The sequence below is a fragment of the Aethalodelphis obliquidens genome, unplaced genomic scaffold, assembly GCF_003676395.1.
Source record: "Aethalodelphis obliquidens isolate GAN/ISIS:26980383/991018 unplaced genomic scaffold, ASM367639v1 scaffold27, whole genome shotgun sequence".
Lineage (NCBI taxonomy): Eukaryota > Metazoa > Chordata > Mammalia > Artiodactyla > Delphinidae > Aethalodelphis > Aethalodelphis obliquidens.
Window position 1 is genome coordinate 18,395,220 of NW_020837971.1, and position 21,634 is coordinate 18,416,853.

Consider the following 21,634-nt stretch of genomic DNA (forward strand, 5'->3'; position numbering starts at 1 on the left):
CCGCGGCATGTGGGATCTTCCCGGACCGGGGCACGAACCCGTGTCCCCTGCATCGGCAGGCGGACTCTCAACCACTGCGCCACCAGGGAAGCCCCCTGAATTAATTTAAGTAGGCTTGATAAGTATAGTCTATTTAAGAATAAACTATTTTAGATATATCATAGGAATGAGTAAATGTGTTGATTTCATCAGAAGTCAGGGTTCCATTGTTGAAGAAAGGGTGTAAAAATAATGAATGGAGGAAGTTAGAAAAGGAATTCACAGAGGTACACTGGAACTGGAGGTACTGGTGTGTACTCGTGATTTCTATATGCATGCTTGTTGTACACATGTGTATCCATTTGTGTAAACGTGCATACATTTCCTAGCTCTGTCCACTGAAAGGGCCACGAAGCAAAGACACTATAGTACCAGTGAGCATACCAAGCACCCTTTCATATCATTCCACACTAACAGACACCAGGTCTCCTTGGAGAAATTACAGATTCCGGGGCTGGAGCAGCAAAAGAACAAGATGAGCCTGAGCATCTTATTTCAGAAAATTAGGACGTGCTCAAAAAAAGAAAATGCCGGGGCATGTCACAGGACACAGGAGCCAGCTTGAAGGGGCTCCCACTACCAAGTGTGAGTCAATTTGGGCATGAATATAATTAAATACAGTAATTAATTTAACACCATTGAAAAACAGGTATTAATGAGCCCGTACAGATAACAAACAGATAAACAAACGGGGGGGGGGGATGAGGGCTCTTGTTCATCAGAGAATGCTAATGTGAAGGGTGCTGCAGCTGGCGCAGCATCACTTTCAGAATCATCCTAATCAAGAATGGTGCAAGCTAGCAACACCAATGAATGCCAATTCTTGCAGGAAAATGTTGACAAGGAGCAAGATACTTGCCCAGGCTCAACATGTTTCCTCACAGATTGCTTATTAGGTGCTAGGAGAAAAATAAAACCTAGCAGTTATACTTGGCTGGGTAATCAAAGCCAGTGACCATGGGGACAGATGGCTATGTGTGCCCCCAGCTGTGGTACCCTGAGGAAGGACACATCATCACCTATACAGCATTCTGGCTGAGGATGTAGAACCCTGATCTCATCATAAGGACAAACCCAAAATGAAATGTTATGCCATAGGGGGAGAACAATATTATTATCTCAAAGTATGAATGTCACAAAAGAAAAAAAAAAAAAGATCGAGGAAATGTTCCAGATTAAGGGTGCTAAAGAGACAAGAAAAAATGCAATACCTAAGCCTAGACTAGATCCTGAACTAGAAGGAGACATTTTGGGGTCTACTGACTAAATTGAAATATAGGTGCTGTCAATGTCACATTTACTGATGTTGATAACTGTACTGTGGTTATGTGAGAGAATATCTCTATTCTTAGGAAATAAGACACTGAAGGATTTAGGGATAAAGGGTGATGATGTATGCAAGTTACTCTCTAATGGTTAAGAGAATAATTATATACATGTGTATTTATGTGTGTGTGTGTATACACATGCATACGCATGGAGAGAGACAGCAAGAGAGAAAGAATGATAAATGAGAATGGTAAATGAGCTAAAATGTTAAGAATAGGAGATTCTGTATAAGGGGCCTTTTTAATTTTGTAATTTCTCTCTAAGTAGAAATTATGTCCAAATAAAATGTTTTAAAATTAATAGTGGTTAGTTATTTCTGGGTAGTATGATATCCATTTATTTTGTCTTATTTGAATTTTTTAAATAGAAGAGGCATGTATTGATTTAATAAAACGAAATGAGCCATTAAAGTAATGCTGTTAGTCTGGGTCAGGGCCAGAATCAGATATGTGTGTGCCCCAAGAAAACTTGGTCATCTGCCACCCCTTCAAACCAATGTTCTTCCAAGAGTGTACAGGTTTAAACTTTAGTTTGTGGCAGGCCCCCTCAGAGACAAGCAATCCAGTTCCAGTTAATTCATCAGCAGAAGAACTGTTTTGTGTTAATCAAATCCACCCTCCTAGAGGAAAGAAGGATTTCAGGACGCTTGGTTGTTATTCCAGCATGTTCCCCGAAGGTCTCATCCTCAGCCCTCTCTGAAGGGAGTTCCAGTAACCTCAGTGGTCACTGTGTTCACGGCTGTTTTAGCCACTTTATCAGTGCAGAGGACTAGGCAGCTCTCTGACTTAATCTGACCCTGATGCTGATAAAAATGGGACTTTTCATTGTCTTCTCTTCATTTTTCTGCAAAGAACATATATTGCTTTTGTAATAAGAAAAGAAGGTAACCTTAAAAAAAGAAAACATGACTGGTTAAAAATAGTTTCCCAGTGGGGAAGAAGCAGGCCCGGCCTGGTGGTGGCATGGAGCCCTGTGCTGAGACCCAGGTAAGAAAAGGGCAGAGGACAGGTAGTTATACCCAGGGCGTTGCCCGGCCTCTTCCCACTGCACACAGGCTCTCAGGACACACTCGCCAGAATTTCCCAGGAGAGGAGCTTAACTCCAACCCTATATTTTCCATGCAAGAAAGTAGAAAACAAGAGTGAAATTATCACAGGGACAACCCTGAGTTTGTGCTAATTTCTGAAAATATACATATAAATCTGTTCTTGATTCTTGCCAACAAAGTTCACACCTATTTGAGTCTCTGTGTTATAAACTGGAAGCAGAGCCAAGTCTTGCAAGAGAGAACAGCAATAGAACGTCACCTTTGTGCAATGCTTTTTAATTTACAACTCTGCTTTCAATACCTGTATGGCCTGAATTGTGTCCCCTCAAATTCCTATGTTGAAACCCTTTTGCATATATGGCCTTTAAGGGAGTAATTAAGGTTGAATGAGGTCACAAAGGTAAGGCCCTGATCTGATGCGACGGGTGTCCTATGAGAGGAGGAGACCCCCAAGAGCTTGCTCTCTCTCTGCAGGTGCACAGGAAAAGGCCAGGTGAGGACACAGTGAGACAGTGGCCATCTACAAGCCAGGGAGAGACAGCTCAGGAGAAACTGAATCTGCCTGCACTGTGATCTGGGACTCCCAACCTCCAGAACTGCAAGAAACAAATGTTAAGTTACCCAGTCTGTGGTCCTTTGTTATGGCAGCCTAAGCAGCCCAGCATCACCAAGCTAGGAAGCACAGGGCCAGAACCCGAACGTGAATCTTCTGGTTCCCTTTCGGCTCATTATTTGTAAGGCTCAGATAGGTTCTAGGTAACATAATTACAGCTGGTAATTACAAAAACCATAAAAAACAGGCCATCTGCCAACTCCAAGTCTTGCCAAGCCTGCTCTTGCCTCCACAGGCAGACAAGACCAGGGGAGTGAGAACAAGCCGTGCTTCCAATGGGCCCAGACGTGAGCAGAGCGGCCTTTTACAAAGCAGTTTTTGAAAACTGCGAATGTCTTTTTCTGATTCCAAAAATAAGACAAATATACAGAAAAGTACCAAGAAAATGCCTTTGCTCTTTTGAACAATTACTCAATATGTTAACCAATCCTCCCCCGCCCCCGCCTCCTACTTCTGACCTATTCATGTTGCTGTAGCTCATTGCATTAATCGATATATAGGACTACATTCTCTGCACCCCGTTTTACTTCCTCATTAAGCGCTATTTAGATCTTGGTCTTCTCCTGAGGCCCATGTTGGTCCTTGCAAGACCCCAGGGCATAGAGCCAAAAGTGGAACCCAGCGCAGGCCCCGCCTGGGGGCCACCAGCACAGAGGTCCGGCCCGGGCATGGGCTCCTGGTCTCCATGCTGCCCAGGCCTGTAGCCTCTGTGCCGTGGCATCACGGCTCAGCTTCCCTTCTGGGGGCACCTCCCCACACAGACTTCTCTCCAGGGCAAGAAGCGATCGGAATGCCACCCTGAGGGCCAAGTGTGTCTAACAGTTCTTTCTCACAAAGTTAGGAAGCAGACAGCCTGGTGTGTGCACAGGGCTCCCTTCAGGTCTGGCAGGCAGAGTCAACAACCTGACAGCCCTAGGCCATCCGCCTCACTGGCTGTCAGTCCTGGGAGACAGGGCAAGGCACACTTTCGGTGTCCTTCATTCTCTTTTTCCATTGCACAACAGAATTACCTGAGGAGCTTTCCTATTCATACCTGGAGACTCTGATTCAGGAGACCCATCTCTGAAAGGGAGATGCCTGCCACCACCTCAGAGTTGGGCACTCCTTGGACAGTGCCCCTCAAGGCCAAGAATAAACTGTCCAAACCTTGCGAGCAGGGCTAATCCCTAGCAACAAACCTGGCTCCTTCGTTGGGTGGCACCAATAAAACAAGCCGGCACAGAAAATCTAACAAAAGGAGACTAAATACGGGGCAGTTGCTTACCGTAATGTAGTTGACAGTATATTATTAATAACTTTGGATAATAGTTTGACCCAATTTTTGCTGTTTGATGCTAATAGCTTTCAAGATCTTCCCCTTCCTGACCTGCCCCACATCTGGACCAGCAGACAAGAGAGCCTGAGGGCTCCTTTCTTTGGTGTTAGCTAGGGACCCTCACCCCATTACAACACCCCAAACAAAACAAAAAACAAAACAAAACCTGAGGCCAGTTGCTCTACCCAGAAAGCCTCACTAAATTAGTAATAAACTTTTTCAAACCCTCCTGGTGGGTTGAACTGTGTTTCCCCATAACATATGTTCAGGTCCTAACTCCCTACTATGAATGGGACCTTATTTGGAATAAGGTCTTTGCAGATCTAATTAGTTAAATTAAGATCATGTCATACAGGGGTAGGGTGAGCCCCTAATGCAATGAATGGTATTCTTATAAGAGGAAAATTTGGATACACAGGGAGAAGAACATGTGACGATGGAAGTGGAGATTGGAATGATGCATCTACGATCGAAGGAACACTGAGGATTGCTGGCAGCCACCAAAAGGGTAGGAGAGAGGCTTGGGATAGACTCTCCCCCAGAGCCTCGAAAAGGAACCAACTCTGCTGACACCTTAGTTTCAGACACCTGGCATCCAGAACTGTGAAAAAAAGATTTCTGTTTTCTTTAAGCCTCCCAGTTTGTGGTCCTTTGTTATAGCATCCCTACCAAATGAAGACAATGTATGTGTGGCTCTTGACAGCTGTATTAGTTTCTGCCTCTCTTGACATGGGTTCTCCCCTGTATGTGTCCACATATCACTCTTTTTGAAAATATTATTTATTTTTTTGGCTGCTTTGGGTCTTCGTTGTGGCACGCGGGATCTTCGTTGCGGCATGCGGGATCTTTTTGTTGTGGCGTGCAGGCTCTTTGTTGCGGCGTGTGAGCTTCTCTCTAGTTGTGGCTCATGGGCTTCAGAGCATGTGGGCTCTGTAGTTTGCGGCACATGGGCTCTCTAGTTGAGGCACATGGGCTCAGTAGTTGTGGCACGCAGGCTTAGCTGCCCCGCGGGATGTGGGATCTTAGTTCCCCGACCAGGGATCGAGCCCACGTCCCCTGAATTGGAAGGCAGATTCTTTATCACTGGACCACCAGGGAAGTCCCATGTCTGTGTCTCTTCTCTGCCTCTTTTAAGGGCACTAGTCACTAGATTTGGGCCCACCCTAACCCAGTGCAAGTGCAACCTTATATTAAGTAATCACGTCTGCAAAGAACCTATTTCCAAAAAAGATCACATTCACAAGTACTAGGGGTTAGGACTTCAACATATGTTTTGGAGGGAACACAATTCATCCACAATATCGAAGCCAAAACTAGGGGCCATCCCACCTCTGCAAGGTGACCACATGCTTTGAAAAGTTTAAAACTCACTGTGCAGCAGTGGGGACTGGCTAAGAAAACATACATGAAAAGTTTCCATCAAACAGCACATGAGGACAAGTAGATGTCAGTTATTATAACGTAGGTAATAGACAAGCACCGTGAAGCCCGGCATTTAGTCCCTGAAATGTGCTGGCACATGCAGGGAGCGTGGCAGAGGGACCCACTGCAGTCCTGCTTTTATGCACCTAGAATTTCCTGAAGGCAGGAGAGGCAGCACACTGGGAAAGGACACACCCCTCACATGTCAGGCAAAGGTGTCCTGCCTACTGCTGTTACCCCTCCAGCAGGATCCTGGGGCAATAATCATTGCCACACCCCAACCTAAGAGTGTTGCAAGGAGAGAATCAGTGTAATGAGCAACAGGTCTTGGTCCCAGGTTCGTGCCATGTAGGTTCACCATACAAGAGGAAACAGCTCTAAAATGCTGCCCCAGTCCTCCAGGAGTTTATACTAGGGTTAGGCTGGAGAGATACTATGAACACTCATTACATGAACTCTACAAAATACAGGTATGTTAATCTTTAAAACAAAGCTGGCCACCCCTGTCCTGCACACCTAATCAGGTTGCTATAGGGACCCAGAGAGACTTACACATGTGAAGCAAGTTTATATAAGGCAGTGTTCTCTTGGATTTATCCACACATTTATTTCCCGCTAGGAACTTTTCTAGGAGTTTGGGATATATCGGCGAAGGACATAAATGTCTCTGCTCTTAGCTTACATTCAGTGAGCGGGGGGAAACTGACAAGAAACAATTTTTGAAAGTTTTAAATAGAAGATACACTGGGAGGCATTAAGTGCTCTGGAAGAAAGAAAGAAAGTGTAGACTAGGATCAGGGTACCGGGCATGTGGTGAATGGGGGCACAGACTGCTGTAATTAGGTCAGGGTGGGCCTCCCGGAGAAGGGGACATGCAAGGGCAGGCTTGGTAGGAGAGGAGGGCGTAAGCCACACGGCCCCCTGGGGAGAGCGTTCCAGGTGCCATGCAGGCCAGGAGGGGCTCAGGGGTCGGGGCAGGGGGAGGCCGGTGCAGCTGTTATGGAGTGAGCGGGACGCAGGCGGTAGAAGAGGCCGGGTAAGACCGAACTTTCTGGCTTTTATTCTGGAGAATGGGCTGCATGCAAGTCGGCATGCCTGTTTGATGTTGAGAACAGATTAGAGGTGACAAAGACCAGACCTGGGTGGTGGCACCAGAGGCGACAACACAGGGCTGGGCTCTGAAAGTCTCTGTGAAGGACTGGACAGAGTGTGTGAGAAAGACAGTCCAGGAAACCTCCAAATGCTCAGGTTCAGTAGAGCCGCCGCTGTCTCGAACGGGAAGTCTGTGGATGCGCATGACGGGACCCCGAGCAAGCTAGTGCTCGTGTTGTGGCCCAAGACCCGTGGACGGCCTCCGTGGAGATGCTGAGCGGCACAGGGGCCGCAAAGGGCTGGGGCCGCTTAGGGAAGGCAGCGCTCCACAATGTATCCAAAAGACCACTGTTGGCTCCCTTCCTTCAGACACACAGTCTGCCCACAACAAAGGCAGAAGCACCTTGCTATATTTATCCATGATAACAGAAAGAAATGGTGATGTGGAAGAACTAAGAGATCAACTGGAAAACTGCTGTGAGCAATGAGAGAATTCAGTAAGCTGGGGACATACAAAACATTTTTTTTAAAAACCCAATTGCCTTCTTATATACAAACAAGTTTAGCGATGTGAAAGGAAGACTCCCATTTAGAGTAACAACAAGAAAAAATTTAAGAATACACATATAAATGTGCAACATCTATATGAAAAGAATTTCTAAATACTAAAGAATATAAAAGACTCGGACAAAGCCATATCCTTTGGGGAAAGAAAGGCTCACTATAATTTTAAAGTCGATTCTCCCTAAATTAACCAATAAGTGAATTTAGGTTTGAAAACAGGGGAGCTGATTCTATTCAGAAATATTTGTGCAATAATAATCAGGAAAATTCTGAAAAAGACCAGGAATGAAGGCGGACAAAACCTGCGAGACAGCAAAACATAGTACAAGCCACAGTAAGTTAAGGCTGTAGCACTGGTTCATGAATAGACAGAGCTCAGTAAGAGAAGAGCCCAGAAACAGGCCCAAATACAGGTGGGAATTTTGTCCCTGATCCAGGCAGCTCTAAGCGTCTGGTGATTATTCAATTACAACAACATGGAAAAAATAAAGGTAAATCCCTACTACTCCTTTCACCAAAATGAAAACGACCTGGATCTAAGAGGTAAATTAGAAAATGAAACCAAAAATGCACTGAAAGAAATATTAAAGACTTAAAACAAAGATCTCAGAGCAGGGAAGGCTTCATACAGTCAAAAGGTAAATAACAAAGGAGAAGCATTTGTAACACAAACAATGAAAGTCAGTTTTCTCAACGTACAAAGATCTACAAATCCATGAGAAGGAACCAAGAATCTAAACAGAAACAAAGTAACAAAAGACATCTCCAAAAGGCATTCTGGGTTTAAAACAGAACAAGGAGGAGGACACCAATCCACACTGTGCCCTGCCTCCCGGGAGGATGCTTCTCTAAGGAGGATGCCAGTTTCTCGGACAGGAACAGGGGGCAAGGTGCCTGAGATTTCATTTATGTTCCTTTTATACCTTTTGAACTTTTTACCATATGCATATATTACTTGTTTTTAAAAGTAAGGCAACTAACAATTTTATAAAAAGTTACAACGCAGAGAATCTGGGACAGAGCCACCACTTCTGAACTACATGCAGGTGGTCTCGCTCAGAATATATAGCCTCCCGGAGGGAATTCTTCTTTAAAAGAAAGAGCGCGTCTAAGTTATTCCATATTCAGCCATAGTTCGTAAAAGCATAATTGAAAGGACAACCACTCTGCTAACACAGACAAACCAAGTGAACACATTCTTACTCCAGTTTCATCCCGAGCGTGCCGGAGACACAGTGCACGTGCTTTGAGATCAGAACCAAGTACTGAGTCCAACATTTTTGTTGTGCCTCAGTAACCAAATTTAAACCGACTATTCATAATGGGGTCATTTTGCATCAAGTTCTACCTTAAACTGCTTGGGTGGGCCTCGATTTCCTCACCCATACAATACGGATAATAACAGGACTTACTACAGCGTTGTCGCGAAGATTCAATAACATATCATAAGCAAAAGCACTTAGAACAGGGCCTAACAATACAGTCTTTGGAAGTAGGCGGGATCTAAATTTAAAAGAGCATTCCCTTGGACTGGAAAGCCCCTGCCAGGGGCTCCTGGTTGTGGATAAGAAGAGGCTCTCCTTGAGCTGGGGGCCAGGTTCGCCACACGGCACTCCATCTGATGAAGCAGTGGCACATCTGCCACCTACAAGGAGGTAAGTGGGCTTTGGTGAGCCGCTCTGCAGAGCCAGGGATGGTTCAGCTACAACACCCCTCCCAGTTCTCTCGTTTTCTCCAGTAGGGACACACTGGCGTGGTTGCTGGCTCAATGGGCAACCCCAGATCTACTGGGGAAGAGCAGAGTCTGCATCCCGCTGGCAAAGCCATGTGTGTTCTCTGGAAGCCACAGCAGCTCCTGAGCAGAGGCCAAGGGCTCCTGGCTGGACCTCACCCAGGAGCAGTTACATACCTTGCCCGACTTGCTCAGTGTCTCCTCCCCACTGTGTGATCTGTGGGCCTCTTCCTCCCCACCCCTGGCCTGGCTAGAGGACCCATCCTCCACCCACTGTGAAGAGCTTGGAGCTCTTGTGGCCCACTTGGACCAGGCTAGGCTTCAGCGGGAAAGCTGAGCCCTTCCCAGAAGGGGAAGCCCAGGATCCTTTCCTTCCCCACAAAATGTTGGTGTTGGGAGAGAATCTTCCTGGACAGGGAAGACGAAAGGTTGCAGTTCAGTCCAGGGTACTTTGAAATGTCCAGTGGATGTTACTGGGAGTGCTTTCAGTTCCAGGGGAGATGAATCCTGAGGGAGTGGCCAGGAAGGCAGGTGAGGTGCTTGGTGGGGCTCCTTGCCTCCCATACTTTGACTCCAGGACAGGTCTCATTACATCACACCTGGCCCAGTGCAGAGACTACTTAAGTGCTACAATGACCACATTTTCTGAAACAAAAACCTGAAGGTAAGAGTTTACTTAAGGATATGGATGGTTAGAATTCGATGTTCGCAACCGGATCAAAGAAATGAGGACTGACTATTTCTGAAGGAATATAGGAGTCAGGGAGCAAGTTTCTATCTTTGAACATGGGGTGAATAAAGATGCCATTAGCTTCCTATTTCTTGACTCAATAATTCCACCAGACAGGCAAAACTTTTAAAGTCCGATGTCATCACATGTTGGGAGGTGGAGAGAGCCCTTAAAATGTGGTGGTGGAAGGGGAAGGTGGTACAATCATTCATAAGCATACTTTGGTAGTATGAGCTAAAAAAATGGGCTGGCCCTCTGACCACAGTTCTTTGTACCTACTTCAGAAAACCACTTGCGCGTGTCCAGAGGGAGACACCAAGTGCGCAGCATTATCTTACAAAGAAAACTGAAAACATTCTTAACTAAATAACATAACCATGACCCAGAATATTATATAAATGTCAAGTTTTAGGTAGATCTGTTCTTTGTTCTCACGTGAAAAGCATTTCAAAGCATATTGCTGGGTGAATAAAGCCTGCTGCAGAACAGCATGAGTCCATTTATGTAAAAAAGGCGCAAATAAGTGCTTAAGGTGGCAAATTTTACGTTATGTGTAAAATAATAAATTTAAAAATCTGGGGGAGGGGCTTCCCTGGTGGCACAGTGGTTGAGAGTCCGCCTGCCGATGCAGGGGACACGGGTTCGTGCCCTGGTCTGGGAAGCTCCCACATGCCGCGGAGCGGCTGGGCCCGTGAGCCATGGCCGCTGAGCCTGCGCGTCCGGAGCCTGTGCTCCGCAGCGGGAGAGGCCACAACAGTGAGAGGCCCGTGTACCGCAAAAAAAAAAAAAAAAATCTGGGGGAAAAACAGAGCAAAGAACAAATATAACATGTAAATGCAATAGAAAATGTCTGTCGAGATACCTGCCTAACTAAGATAGGCAGGGAGGTTGGGGTGTAGCGGGGGGGACTCTAATTGTATCTGTAAGGATGTCTCTCTGATAAAAATAATGGCCTAATTTAAAAGACCCCAAAATGTTTCAAGTGGCGGTCTACAGAAAGTCAGACTACACTTGATTTTTATTCTGTTTTATACTTTTTTGTTTTTCAAATTATCTACCATTAACAATCTGAAAAAAATATATATTTTGCACAGTTAACTAGGTTTGCTCTCTCTCTAGGTGGGTATGGATGGATGACTGTAAACTTGCTATGGCTAGGAGGCCCTTCGAGGCAGGCTGCAGATGATGAAGACTATAGACCTTGGTCCCCGGAAAATGCACACGGACCCCAATGCTGCATACGGCTTCAGGGAATGCAGGACCCTGGAAGCCCACCCAATCGTGTACCCCAGGTTAAGAACCTCTGATTTGGACATTTAAAGCTGCAGAAATGGATGCAATCATGCAGAGAACGTGTGCTAGGTAGGAATTAGCAGAGATGGGCTACGGAACCCAAGGTAACCCCAAGAATGAAGAAGCAGGCAGAGTAAAGAAGAGATGGGGGCCATAAGGAGTGGAGGCCCGCAGAAGAGGGTAGACGGTAGCAGGCTGAGAGCGGTAGCAGGCTGATGAGCTCCATCTCCCGTCCCCTCCGCCTCTTCCATACTGCTGTCACATGGATTCCCCAAGAGCCTGATGACAAATATCCTTCAGTGAACAGTGGGCAGTAAGCCCACAAAAGGAGGCCAGGTCCTGTAGTCTGGCCCTGCCTCCATCTCTGGCCTTGTCTCTCCTTAATTCCAAACACACTGGGCTGTGAGTCATCTCAAATATATCTTTTCCTTTGATGCCTTCATTCTTGTCCTTTTCTTTTCCATAAGGCCTAGCACATTGGTAAGCTCCTCAAAAATTGTCAGAATTCCTTCTTTCCTTCTCAACTCTCTTACGGAAATTGTCACTTAGAAAAGAACACCAGATTTGGAGGCTCCTCCGTTAACAGTCCAGCACAAATCACGGCTCCCCTCCCATCCCTGCCCTGAATCTCTGGACTTATTCCTGCAGCACCTAGTCTTCTAGGCTGAATGTCTGCTGACTTGGAGAGGCCAAAGAAGCTTAGGAAACCAAGTCTCCCTGGCTAGACTCTGGTCTACCAGCAAAGCCTGCGGACATATGGAGACAAAGACTGTCCCCAAATTTGTATATACCATAATAAGTACATAGTTCGTGCCATGAAACGACATAAAGTATACTAAAAACGCTGTGACCTCAGCTTTGCAATGGGTACCCCTCAGAAATAAGTACCAACTGCAGACTCATGAGATCCCTCAGAAATAGTCAGGACTGCAAATATCAAATCTGCACTTACATGACCTTCCACAGAGACACAGTTTAGGGACTACTGGCCCACAGAAGGGCACACCAGCCGAGCATTAAGTCCACCTCTGACTTAATGCAGTGGGCTGGGCTGCCCAATGCACCATCACTTTTTAAAGGCTTCACGGCAGCCCCACACAGGCTCAGCCACCCACTACTGCCTCCGATGCGCCCTGCCTCACCCTTTCCTGACACGAGGGCCAGGAACCCAGTGGGACCTTGAACCTCTGGGTGACAGCCTGGCCTTCTGAGGGATGAGCTGTTTATTCTAATTACAAGCTCAAAGTACTGCGTACTTCTGACTGCTCCTCCCTAAACCTAGAAAGACAGCAGGTAGATGGGAAATGCCCATGACTTGGCTGGAGTCAAAACCCAGCTTGCTCTATCAAGGCCCACTGCACTGAACCAGTTCACTCTAGTGAACTTCCCTTACCTGTAAGGGGCCTGATATCCATCTTCTCTGCCTCTCAGCCCACCATTCCCCCGACCCCACCCCGTGCACCAGTAAAAGCCCTCTGTGATGTGCAAGGATGTGCAGCGAATTGCTACCATAACCACTAGGTCTGAGACACACTGAATGGTGGACAGCAGTCAAATGAAGCCTGTTACCAACTAAAGCAATGACCTTGAGACTAATTTTCCTCCTCTGTGAAACGTAGCTGTTGCATTAACTCTTGTCATTCCCAGCTTTCACGACTAAATTACCAAAACAAAAAGTAATCATAATGAATTGCTGAGGTTTTATTTTGCAAAAAAAATTTTTTTTTTTAAATTACAAACTCAGTAGGTCACCATCATTTCCTAAAAGAAAGAACATTTTCACACCAAGACAGTGGAATGGAGGTGATGTCAGAACAGGGGCAGCCACTGTACCCGGGCCCGCGGCCCAGCCCAAGCTGGAGGCCCGGACCAGGCCGAGGCAGGGTCTGCCCCGGCCCCTGCTCCGGACGTTCGGGGACATCCAGGCTGCATCCCGACGGCGGTGAGAACCCAGCATCAACTCCAACGCGAGCAAGCGGAGAAAACAGATGCGGAAGGCAGGGCGGCAGACGCCGGGCGAGCACCAGACGCCGCGGCTCCAGGCCGGGGGCGCCGCTGGGAGGTGGGGGGCTGCCGCTCCCGCACGCCCTCCCGCTCCGCCCGCCCCCCACCAACGGCCTCCGCGCCCCGGGCCCCGGAGCCCGCCCCCGGAGCCGAGATCCTCAGCCCGCGCCCCCAGCCCGCCCCCGCCCGGGCCGCCTCCGCCCGAGGTCGGCGGGAGAGGGCCGCGGGGCCTGGCGGGCGAGCGAGCGGACGGGGGTCCGGGGCCGCAGGCCGGGGAAGGCCGCCAGCGGCGGCCCGCAGCCCCCACCCCGCAACCCCCCCCACCCCGGCGCGGCCGCGAGCGCCGCACTCACCCGGGCGACGCCATGAGCGCGGCGAGATCTCGGCGCTGCCGCCGCCTCCGCTTCCTCCGAGCTGAGCGACTCCGCCGGGGAGGGGCCTCGCACCGGCCGCCGGCCGCCCGCCCGGGCAGCTCCAGGCGGCGGGGGCGCGGGGAGGGCCCCGGGTCAGCCGGAGACGGGTGTGAGTGGGCCCGGAGCCGGCGGAGAGTGAGGCCGGGTATCGGCTCCGAGCGTGCGGGGCGGTGGAGACTCGGGGAGGGGGCCCGGGGTCGGCCTGGAGCGGCCTGGGGGCGGCGGGGGCGCGGGCGGCACGGGGCTGGCACCGGGGACGGGGGCGGTCCGCGACCCGCAGCCCGGACCCGCCCACCTGCCCAGGTGCCCAGGTGCCCGCAGGCCGGGACTCCCGGGAGGCGCCTTCGGTGCCGCACCAGCGGAGAAACTGCCCCGGGGCCACGAAGCAGCTGCAGGACCCAGGTGAAGTCACCACCTCCCTGCGGTATGAGTTTGATTTCCTTAAGAAAAGCCTTTTCTTTAGCTCTGGAGGACGAGGCGTTATTATTAGTAAGCAAAACGATAACTTTGCTTTATCTTACTTGGTGTGCTGCCTTGCCCGCGTTGCTGGCCTCTCAGAGCCGGTTACACATTGTAAAAGGTGTGTCAGATCACACTGTGAAGCCCTAAGGACTGTGGAGGCACTTTTTATTATCCTTTACATTATACTATTTACCAATAATAATGAGTCTGTAATTCCTGCGGTGGGTTTCACAGCATCAGCGATGGGTACTTGAGCCTCAGTTCCTGTCTCGGCAAAATGAGTTTCCAGAGATAAGTGAGCTCTTGTAAGTAAAAACACTTAAAAAGCTCTGGATAATGAAAACCACTGTTGATCACATTTCTGTGTTATATTAAATATTATTAATAATCATTATTATTTTTACTACTAATAAGAACAAGAGACAGTAAAGCTGTGACTGAAAGCCTTGGCTCTGGAGCCAGACTACCTGGGTTGAAATCTGAACTCTTACCAATTACCAGCTCTGGAAGCTCAGGCAAGATAGAAGCTTCCCAGGGCTGTAGTTTCCTCAGTTGAAAAATGAGGATAATAGGTCCCTTCCTCTCTCTGAGGACTGAATGAGTTAATATTTGTAGAGTGATTAATACATTGCCTGGTAAATGGCCTCTTAACCTCCTGGGAATCCATCACATCCTTCTTTCCTTCGGTAAAATGGAATCTCAGAATTGCCGCCTTGAGTTCAGAAGATAATGCTCTGTAAATGTGAGCTGATAAGTAAAGCCACGGGGGTTTGTGAGACCCAAAGTAGGTATAAATCTAAGAGGACCAGGGTTAAGGAAGAGTTTGGGGAGTGGGCAACTGCTAAAAGGCCTGATTCAAGGCAGTAATGACTGCCATTGGAGTGGGGGAGGTCAGATACTTTTTAAAAATAAGCTGTTGGTTTTAAAACATGTTTTGAAATAATGAATAGTGTTAATTCAATGAAATTATTCTTCCTCAATATGAGTTTTACTAGGTATGTAGCATTTCACTGCATGGTGGACCATCATATGTTTTAACCAACCCCTATTATTAGACAAAATTTTGCTGCCAGTGTTTCATTATTATAAAGAATGTGGACAGTAAATATTCTTATAGCCAAAACTCCCCATATACATCCATGAGTATTTCCTTAAGCTGAGTTCCCAGGAGTCAGATGATACTAGTATTTTAAGTCTTTTCAGATACATATATAATCTCTGTATGTGTTTGTATACTTATACACACATACACAAACACATATATACTAATATACATATACTTATATATATACATACATGTATACGTATACACACACGTATATATACACACACATAGAGACTGCTGTCCCAGCACGGTCACCAACACTGATGATAGTGTTTGCCAAAAGTTTGCCAAAAGTCTCAATAAATTTCACAGTTTCTTTATCACTGCAAATTTGATAGGTTAAAAAACAGTATTTTGGCAAAATGGCAGACTAGGAAGTTCCAAGCTCACCTTTTCCCACGGAAACATGAAGAAAACAACCAGAAGCTGTCTGAACTCATTTTGTAGTGTCTCTAAAAAAGTTAAAGGTTTACAGCAACCAAGCAAACATTCAAGCAAGAAAAAGCCATCCTAAAAATGACAGCAAAGTTTTGTGGCATTTTCACTTGCCATCGCCCCACTCCTTCCCCAGTGTGGCAGTGGTCTTGTTCTTGAGAAGGTAGCATCCTGTTTCCCAGTCCCCACATTCCTGTCACCTTGAACTGGAGGGAGCAGAGCAGACCTTATTTGTATACTACCTGGCCTGTAAGAAATGGTAAAGGTAGTCCTTCAGTTTGAAAGGAAAGGATGCTAGACAGTAACTCACAGCAGTATGAAGATGGAAAGATCTGACAAAGAAATACATGGGCAATATAAAAGGCAGCGTTACTTTAATTTTGGTAGCAACTCCACTTTTTTATTTCCAACAGGACCGAAAGGACAAATGCACTAAAATACTTATAAGTTATAAATCTATATTATTGGACACACAACGTATAAAGGTATAATTTGTGACATTAATAACATGAAGGGGAAACAGAAATGTATAGGATTAGTAGAGTAAAACATGTCATTACAAAAAAAAATCAGGTGAACACAAAAGAAGGCAGTAATAGAGACAAATACTGTAAGACTTTTTTATTAAGCAGCAAAGTGACAGTAGTAAGTTCCTCCTTAAGGGTAGTTACTTTAAACGTAAATAGATTAAACTGTCTGATCAAAAGGCAGAGATAGGCAGAATGGATTAGAAAAATGATCCAAATATATACAGTCTATAAGAGACTCACTTTAGCTCTAAAGACAGAAGATTGAAAGTGAAAGGATGGAAACATATTCCCTGTAAATATTAACCAAAAGAAAGCTGGGTAGGCTATACTAATTCAGACAAAATAGACTTCAGTTTAAAAACTTACAAGAGATAAAGAAAGACATTATATATTAAACAAAAGTTAATCCAACAAGACAATTATAAACATGTATGTACCAAAAAGAGCCCCCAAATATAATGAAGCAAACATTCACAGAATTGAAGGGAAAAATCATTCCACAAAAATAGTTGAATACTTCAATAATCATTTTCAATAGTAGATAGGAGAACCAGACAAAAGATCAATAAGAAAATAGAGAACCTAAACAATACTACAAGTCAATTGTACCTAACAGATGTCAACTGAAAAAAATGCACATCCTAAAAGCTGACAATTGTGTTCTATTAGGACTTTCTGAGGACTTAAGCCCAGAAGACAGCCTCTCAGATAGCTCTGAGGGGCTGCTCTGAAAGGGTAAGGGAGGAACCAGGATACATAGAAGTTTTGCAACAAAAACCAGGTAGTTGGAACATCAAAAGATTACTGTTAATTAAAGAAAATCCAGACATCTCAAGTTAATGAATTTAGCACTTTTCTATGTACGGCAAGATGCAAAACTACGGACTCATTGAAATCATTCCTTTGACATTCACCTTAACTATCTAAGGCCAGTATCCTGTTTTTAACGATCCTGAATTTCCTCGGGGTACACAGTCTGGGACGGCTGCAGGGGCTGATGGCTTGGTGGCTGCAACATACTTTGTTTACTGTTATGTCAGTCCACACAGACATATACAGAACACTCCACTCAATAACAGTAGAGTACACATTCTTCTCAAGTGCACATGGTACATTGTTTGGAATAGACCATACATTAGGCCACAAAACAAGTCTTAATAAATTTTAAGAGACTTAAATCATCTTTAAAGATCTTTAAAGATACTACAAAGTTACTTTTCTGATCACAGTGGAATAAAACTAGATACCAAAAAAGAAGGAAAACCAGAAAATTCACAAATATGTGGAAATTAACACACTCTTAAAAATCCAATGGATTAAAGAATAAATCATAAGGGAAATTACAAAATACCTTGCTAAAAATAAAACCACAATATATCAAAGCTTATGTGATGCAGCAAAGTCAAGGCTAAGAGAGAATTTTATACCTGTAAACATCTATGTTAAAGACGAAGAAAGATCTCAAATTAATAACCTAACTCTATGTCTTAAGGAACAACAGCAACAACAACAAAATGAAGGCAAACCAAACTCAAAGCTAGCAAAATGAAGGAAACATTAAAGTTTAGAGCAGAGAAAAAATACACTAGAGGATAAACAATAGAGAAAAATCAATGAAGTAAAAAGTTGATTCTTCGAAAAGATCAGCAAAATTAACAAATCTTTCGCTCAACTCACTAAGAAAAAAGGAGGGAAGACTCAAATTACTAAAATCAGAAATAAATGTGAGGACATTACTACTGATTTTACAGAAACAAAAATAATTTTAAGAGAACATTATAACAGGTGTACACCAACCAACTGGATAACCTAAATGAAAAAAAATAATTTCCTGGAAACACACTATCAACTATAACTCAATAATGAAGAAAGAAAAAATCTGAATGAATCTACAACAAGTAATGACTTTGAGTTGGTAGTCAAGAAACCTCCCAACAAAGAAAACTGTGGACCAGGTGGCTTCACTGGTGTATTTCACCAAATATTTAAAGAACTAAGTCAAATACTTCTCTAACTCTTCCAAAATGTTAAAGAGCACCTCTGATTTCATGAGTCAATATTACCCTGATACCAAAGCCTGACAAAGAAACTATAAGAAAACTACAGATCAATATCCCTTATGAATATTGATACAAAAATCCTCAACAAAATACTAGCAAACAGAACACAGAAACATAGAAAAGGATTATACATCATAACCAAGTGGATTTATTCCTGGAATGCAAGGATGCTTCAACACATGAAAATCTATCAATGTAATATATCACATTAATATGGTGAGGGAAAAAACACCACATGATCATCTCAATTCATGCAGAAAAAAAAAAACATTTGACAAAATTCGACAATCTTTCACAACATAATACACTAAAACTAGGAATAGAAGGAAACTTCTTCAGTATGATAAAGGTCATATATGAAAAACCCAGAACAATGATGAAAGCCTAAAAGTTTTTCCCTAAAATCAGAAACAAACAAACAACAACAACCAAAAAAAAGAATGCTCTCTTTTGCCACTTCTGTTCAACATAGTGCTATAAGTCCTAGAAAGAGCAATTAAGAAATAAGAAGGGGAAAAAAAAGGCATCCAAATCAGAAAAGAAGAAGTAAAATTATCTCTGTTTGCAGATGACATGATCTTCTATGTAGAACATCCTAAAGACTCCACCCAAAACTGTTAGAACCAATATATGAATTCAGTAAATTTGCAGGATATGAAAGGCAACATAAAAATCAGTTGCATTTCAATACACAAATAAAAACCTATCCAAAAAGGAAAGTAAAAAAAAAATCTCATTTATGATAGCATCAAAAAGAATAAAATACTTAGGAATAAGCTTAATCAAGGAGGTTAAAGACTTGCACACTAAAAACTATAAAACATTGATGAAAGAAATTAAAGAAGACACAAATAAATGGAAGGACATCCCATGTTCATGGATTGAAAGAATATGGTTAAAATATCCATACTACCCAAAGTGATCTATAGTTTTAATACAATCCCTATCAAAATCCCAATGGCATTCTTTACAGAAATAGAAAAAATAATCCTAGAATTCACTTGGAACCATAAAAGACCCTGTATGTCCAAAGCAATTTTACACAAGAAGCACAAAGCGGGAGGCATTACACTTCCTGATTTGAAAATATATTACAAAGCTATGGTACTGGCAATAAAACAATGGAACATAGTAGAGAGCTCAGAAATAAGTCCACACATCTACAGTCAACTGATCTTCGAGAAGTGTATCAAGAATACTGGGAATTCCCTGGCAGTCCAGTGGTTAGGACTCTGTGCTCTCACTGCCGAGGGTCAAGTTTCAATCCCTGGTTGGGGAACTAAGATCCCACAAGCCAGGTGGTGCAGCCAAAAGATAAATAAATAAATAATACAAAATTGGGAAAGGATAGTTTCTTCAATAAACAGTGATGGGAAAACTGGATATACACATGCAAAAGAATGAAGTTAGATCATTGTCTCACACCATATAGAAAAATCAACTCAAAATGCATTGAAGAAATAAACATGAAACCTTTATACATAAAACTCTTAGAAGAAAACATGAAAAAAGCAAAATATTGGACTTTGTGATGATTTATTGGATATGACATCAAGACCTCAGGCAACAAAAGCAAAAATAGACAAGCGGAATTATATCAAACTAAAAAGCTACTGCACAGCAAAAGAAATAAAATGTAAAGGGAAACTATGGAATGGAAGAAATATTTGCAAAAGACATATCTGATAAGAGGTTAATACCCAAAATATAGAAGGAACCGTTAAAAATTGGGCAAAGAACCTGAATAGACGTTTCCCAGAAGACAAACAAATGTCTTCCATTATACAAACAGGCATATGAGAAGGTGTTTATCAGGGAAATGCAAATAAATTAAAAAATGAGATATCACTTCACACCTGTTAGAATGGCTATTACCAAAAAAAATTAAAAATAAAAATAAAAGATAACAAGGATGGTGAGGATGTTGGTGAGGATGTTGAGAAATGGGATGCCTTGTACACTGTGGCTGGGTATGTAAATTTTTACAGCCACCATGGAAAACCTATGGAGGTTCTTCAAAAAGCTAAACATAGAAATACCTTATGATCCAGTAATCCCACTTCTGGGTATATCTCCAAAAGTATTGAAGTGAGAGTCTCAAAGAGATATCTGAACTCCCATATTCATTACAACATTATTCACAATAATCAGGATATAGACACAGCCTAAATGACTGTCAATAGATGAATGGGCAAAGAAAATGTGGTATATAAATACAGAATATTAGCCTTTAAAAAGCAGCAAATCCTGCCATTTGGAACAACCTGGATGTAACTGGAGGATGTTATGCTAAGTGAAATAACCAGACACAGAAAGACAAATCCTGGGACTTCCCTGGTGGTCCAGTGGTTAAGAACCCACCTTCTAACAGAGGGGAAGCAGGTTTGATCCCTGGTCAGGGAACTAAGATCCCACATGCCGCGGGGTCAACTAGGCCCGTGCACTGCAACTACTGAGCCCGTGTACTCTGGACCCTGTGTGCCACAGCTACTGAGCCCATGCTCTCTAAAGCCTGGACACCACAACTAGAGAGAAACCCATGCGCCAAAACGAAAGATCCAGCATGCCGCAACAAAGATCCCACATGCTGCAACTAGGACATGACACAGCCACAAAAATAAAAATAAAAAGACAAATATTACATTATCCTACTTTTATGAGGAATTTAATCAAATTCAGAACCAGAGCATAGAATATTGGTTACCAGGGGCTGATAAGAGGGAAAAATAAAGAGGGGTTGGTTGGTGAAAAGGCACAAAGTTTCAGTTATACAAAATGAGTAGGTTCTGGAGATCTGCTACACAACTTAAGGCCTAAGTTAACACTAATATACGGTATACTTAATCTGCAAAGAAAGTAGATCTTACGTTAAGTGCTCTTACCACAAAAGAAAAAAAAATGTATGATAGGGCTTCCCTGGTGGTGCAGTGGTTGAGAGTCCGCCTGCCGATGCAGGGGACGCGGGTTCATGCCCCGGTCCGGGAAGATCCCACATGCCGCGGAGCGGCTGGGCCTGTGAGCCATGGCTGCTGAGCCTGTGTGTCTGGAGCCTGTGCTCCGCAATGGGAGAGGCCACAGCAGTGAGAGGCCCACGTACCGCAAAAAAAAAAAAGTATGATAAATATATAAGTAAACAAATAAATAAATAATAAAATTAATAAATGAATGGAGTGAGAGGAAACTTTAGGAGGTGATGCATAAGTTTATGGCCTTGATTGTGGTGATGTTTTCACAGGTGTATACTTATCTCCAAGCTGATCAAGTTGTATACATCAGACATATATGGCATTTTTAAGTCAATCATACTCAATCAAGAGGTTAAGAAAAGGTCAGCTGCATTTCCATACACTAACAATGAGTAATAACTAAGAAGAAATTGAGAAAGCAATTCTGTTTATGTTAGCATCAAAAAGAAAAAATATTTAGAAACAAATTTATCCAAAAAGGC

General features: G+C 44.1%; 1 protein-coding gene across 6 annotated transcripts in view; it reads right to left on the reverse strand.

The window, feature by feature from the left end:
• URGCP (upregulator of cell proliferation) overlaps window positions 1-21,634 on the reverse strand; it is a 93,339-nt gene that overhangs the window by 19,622 nt on the left and 52,083 nt on the right. The window contains exon 1 of one of the 6 annotated variants that reach the window (XM_027124074.1): window positions 13,535-14,220. The exons of the other annotated variants lie outside the window; for them this stretch is intronic. Within the exon in view, the coding sequence (XP_026979875.1) occupies window positions 13,535-13,548 (14 nt within the window). The 5' untranslated portion in view covers window positions 13,549-14,220. Of the gene's footprint in view, window positions 1-13,534; window positions 14,221-21,634 lie in introns of those variants that run through there. 6 annotated transcript variants of the gene reach the window in all.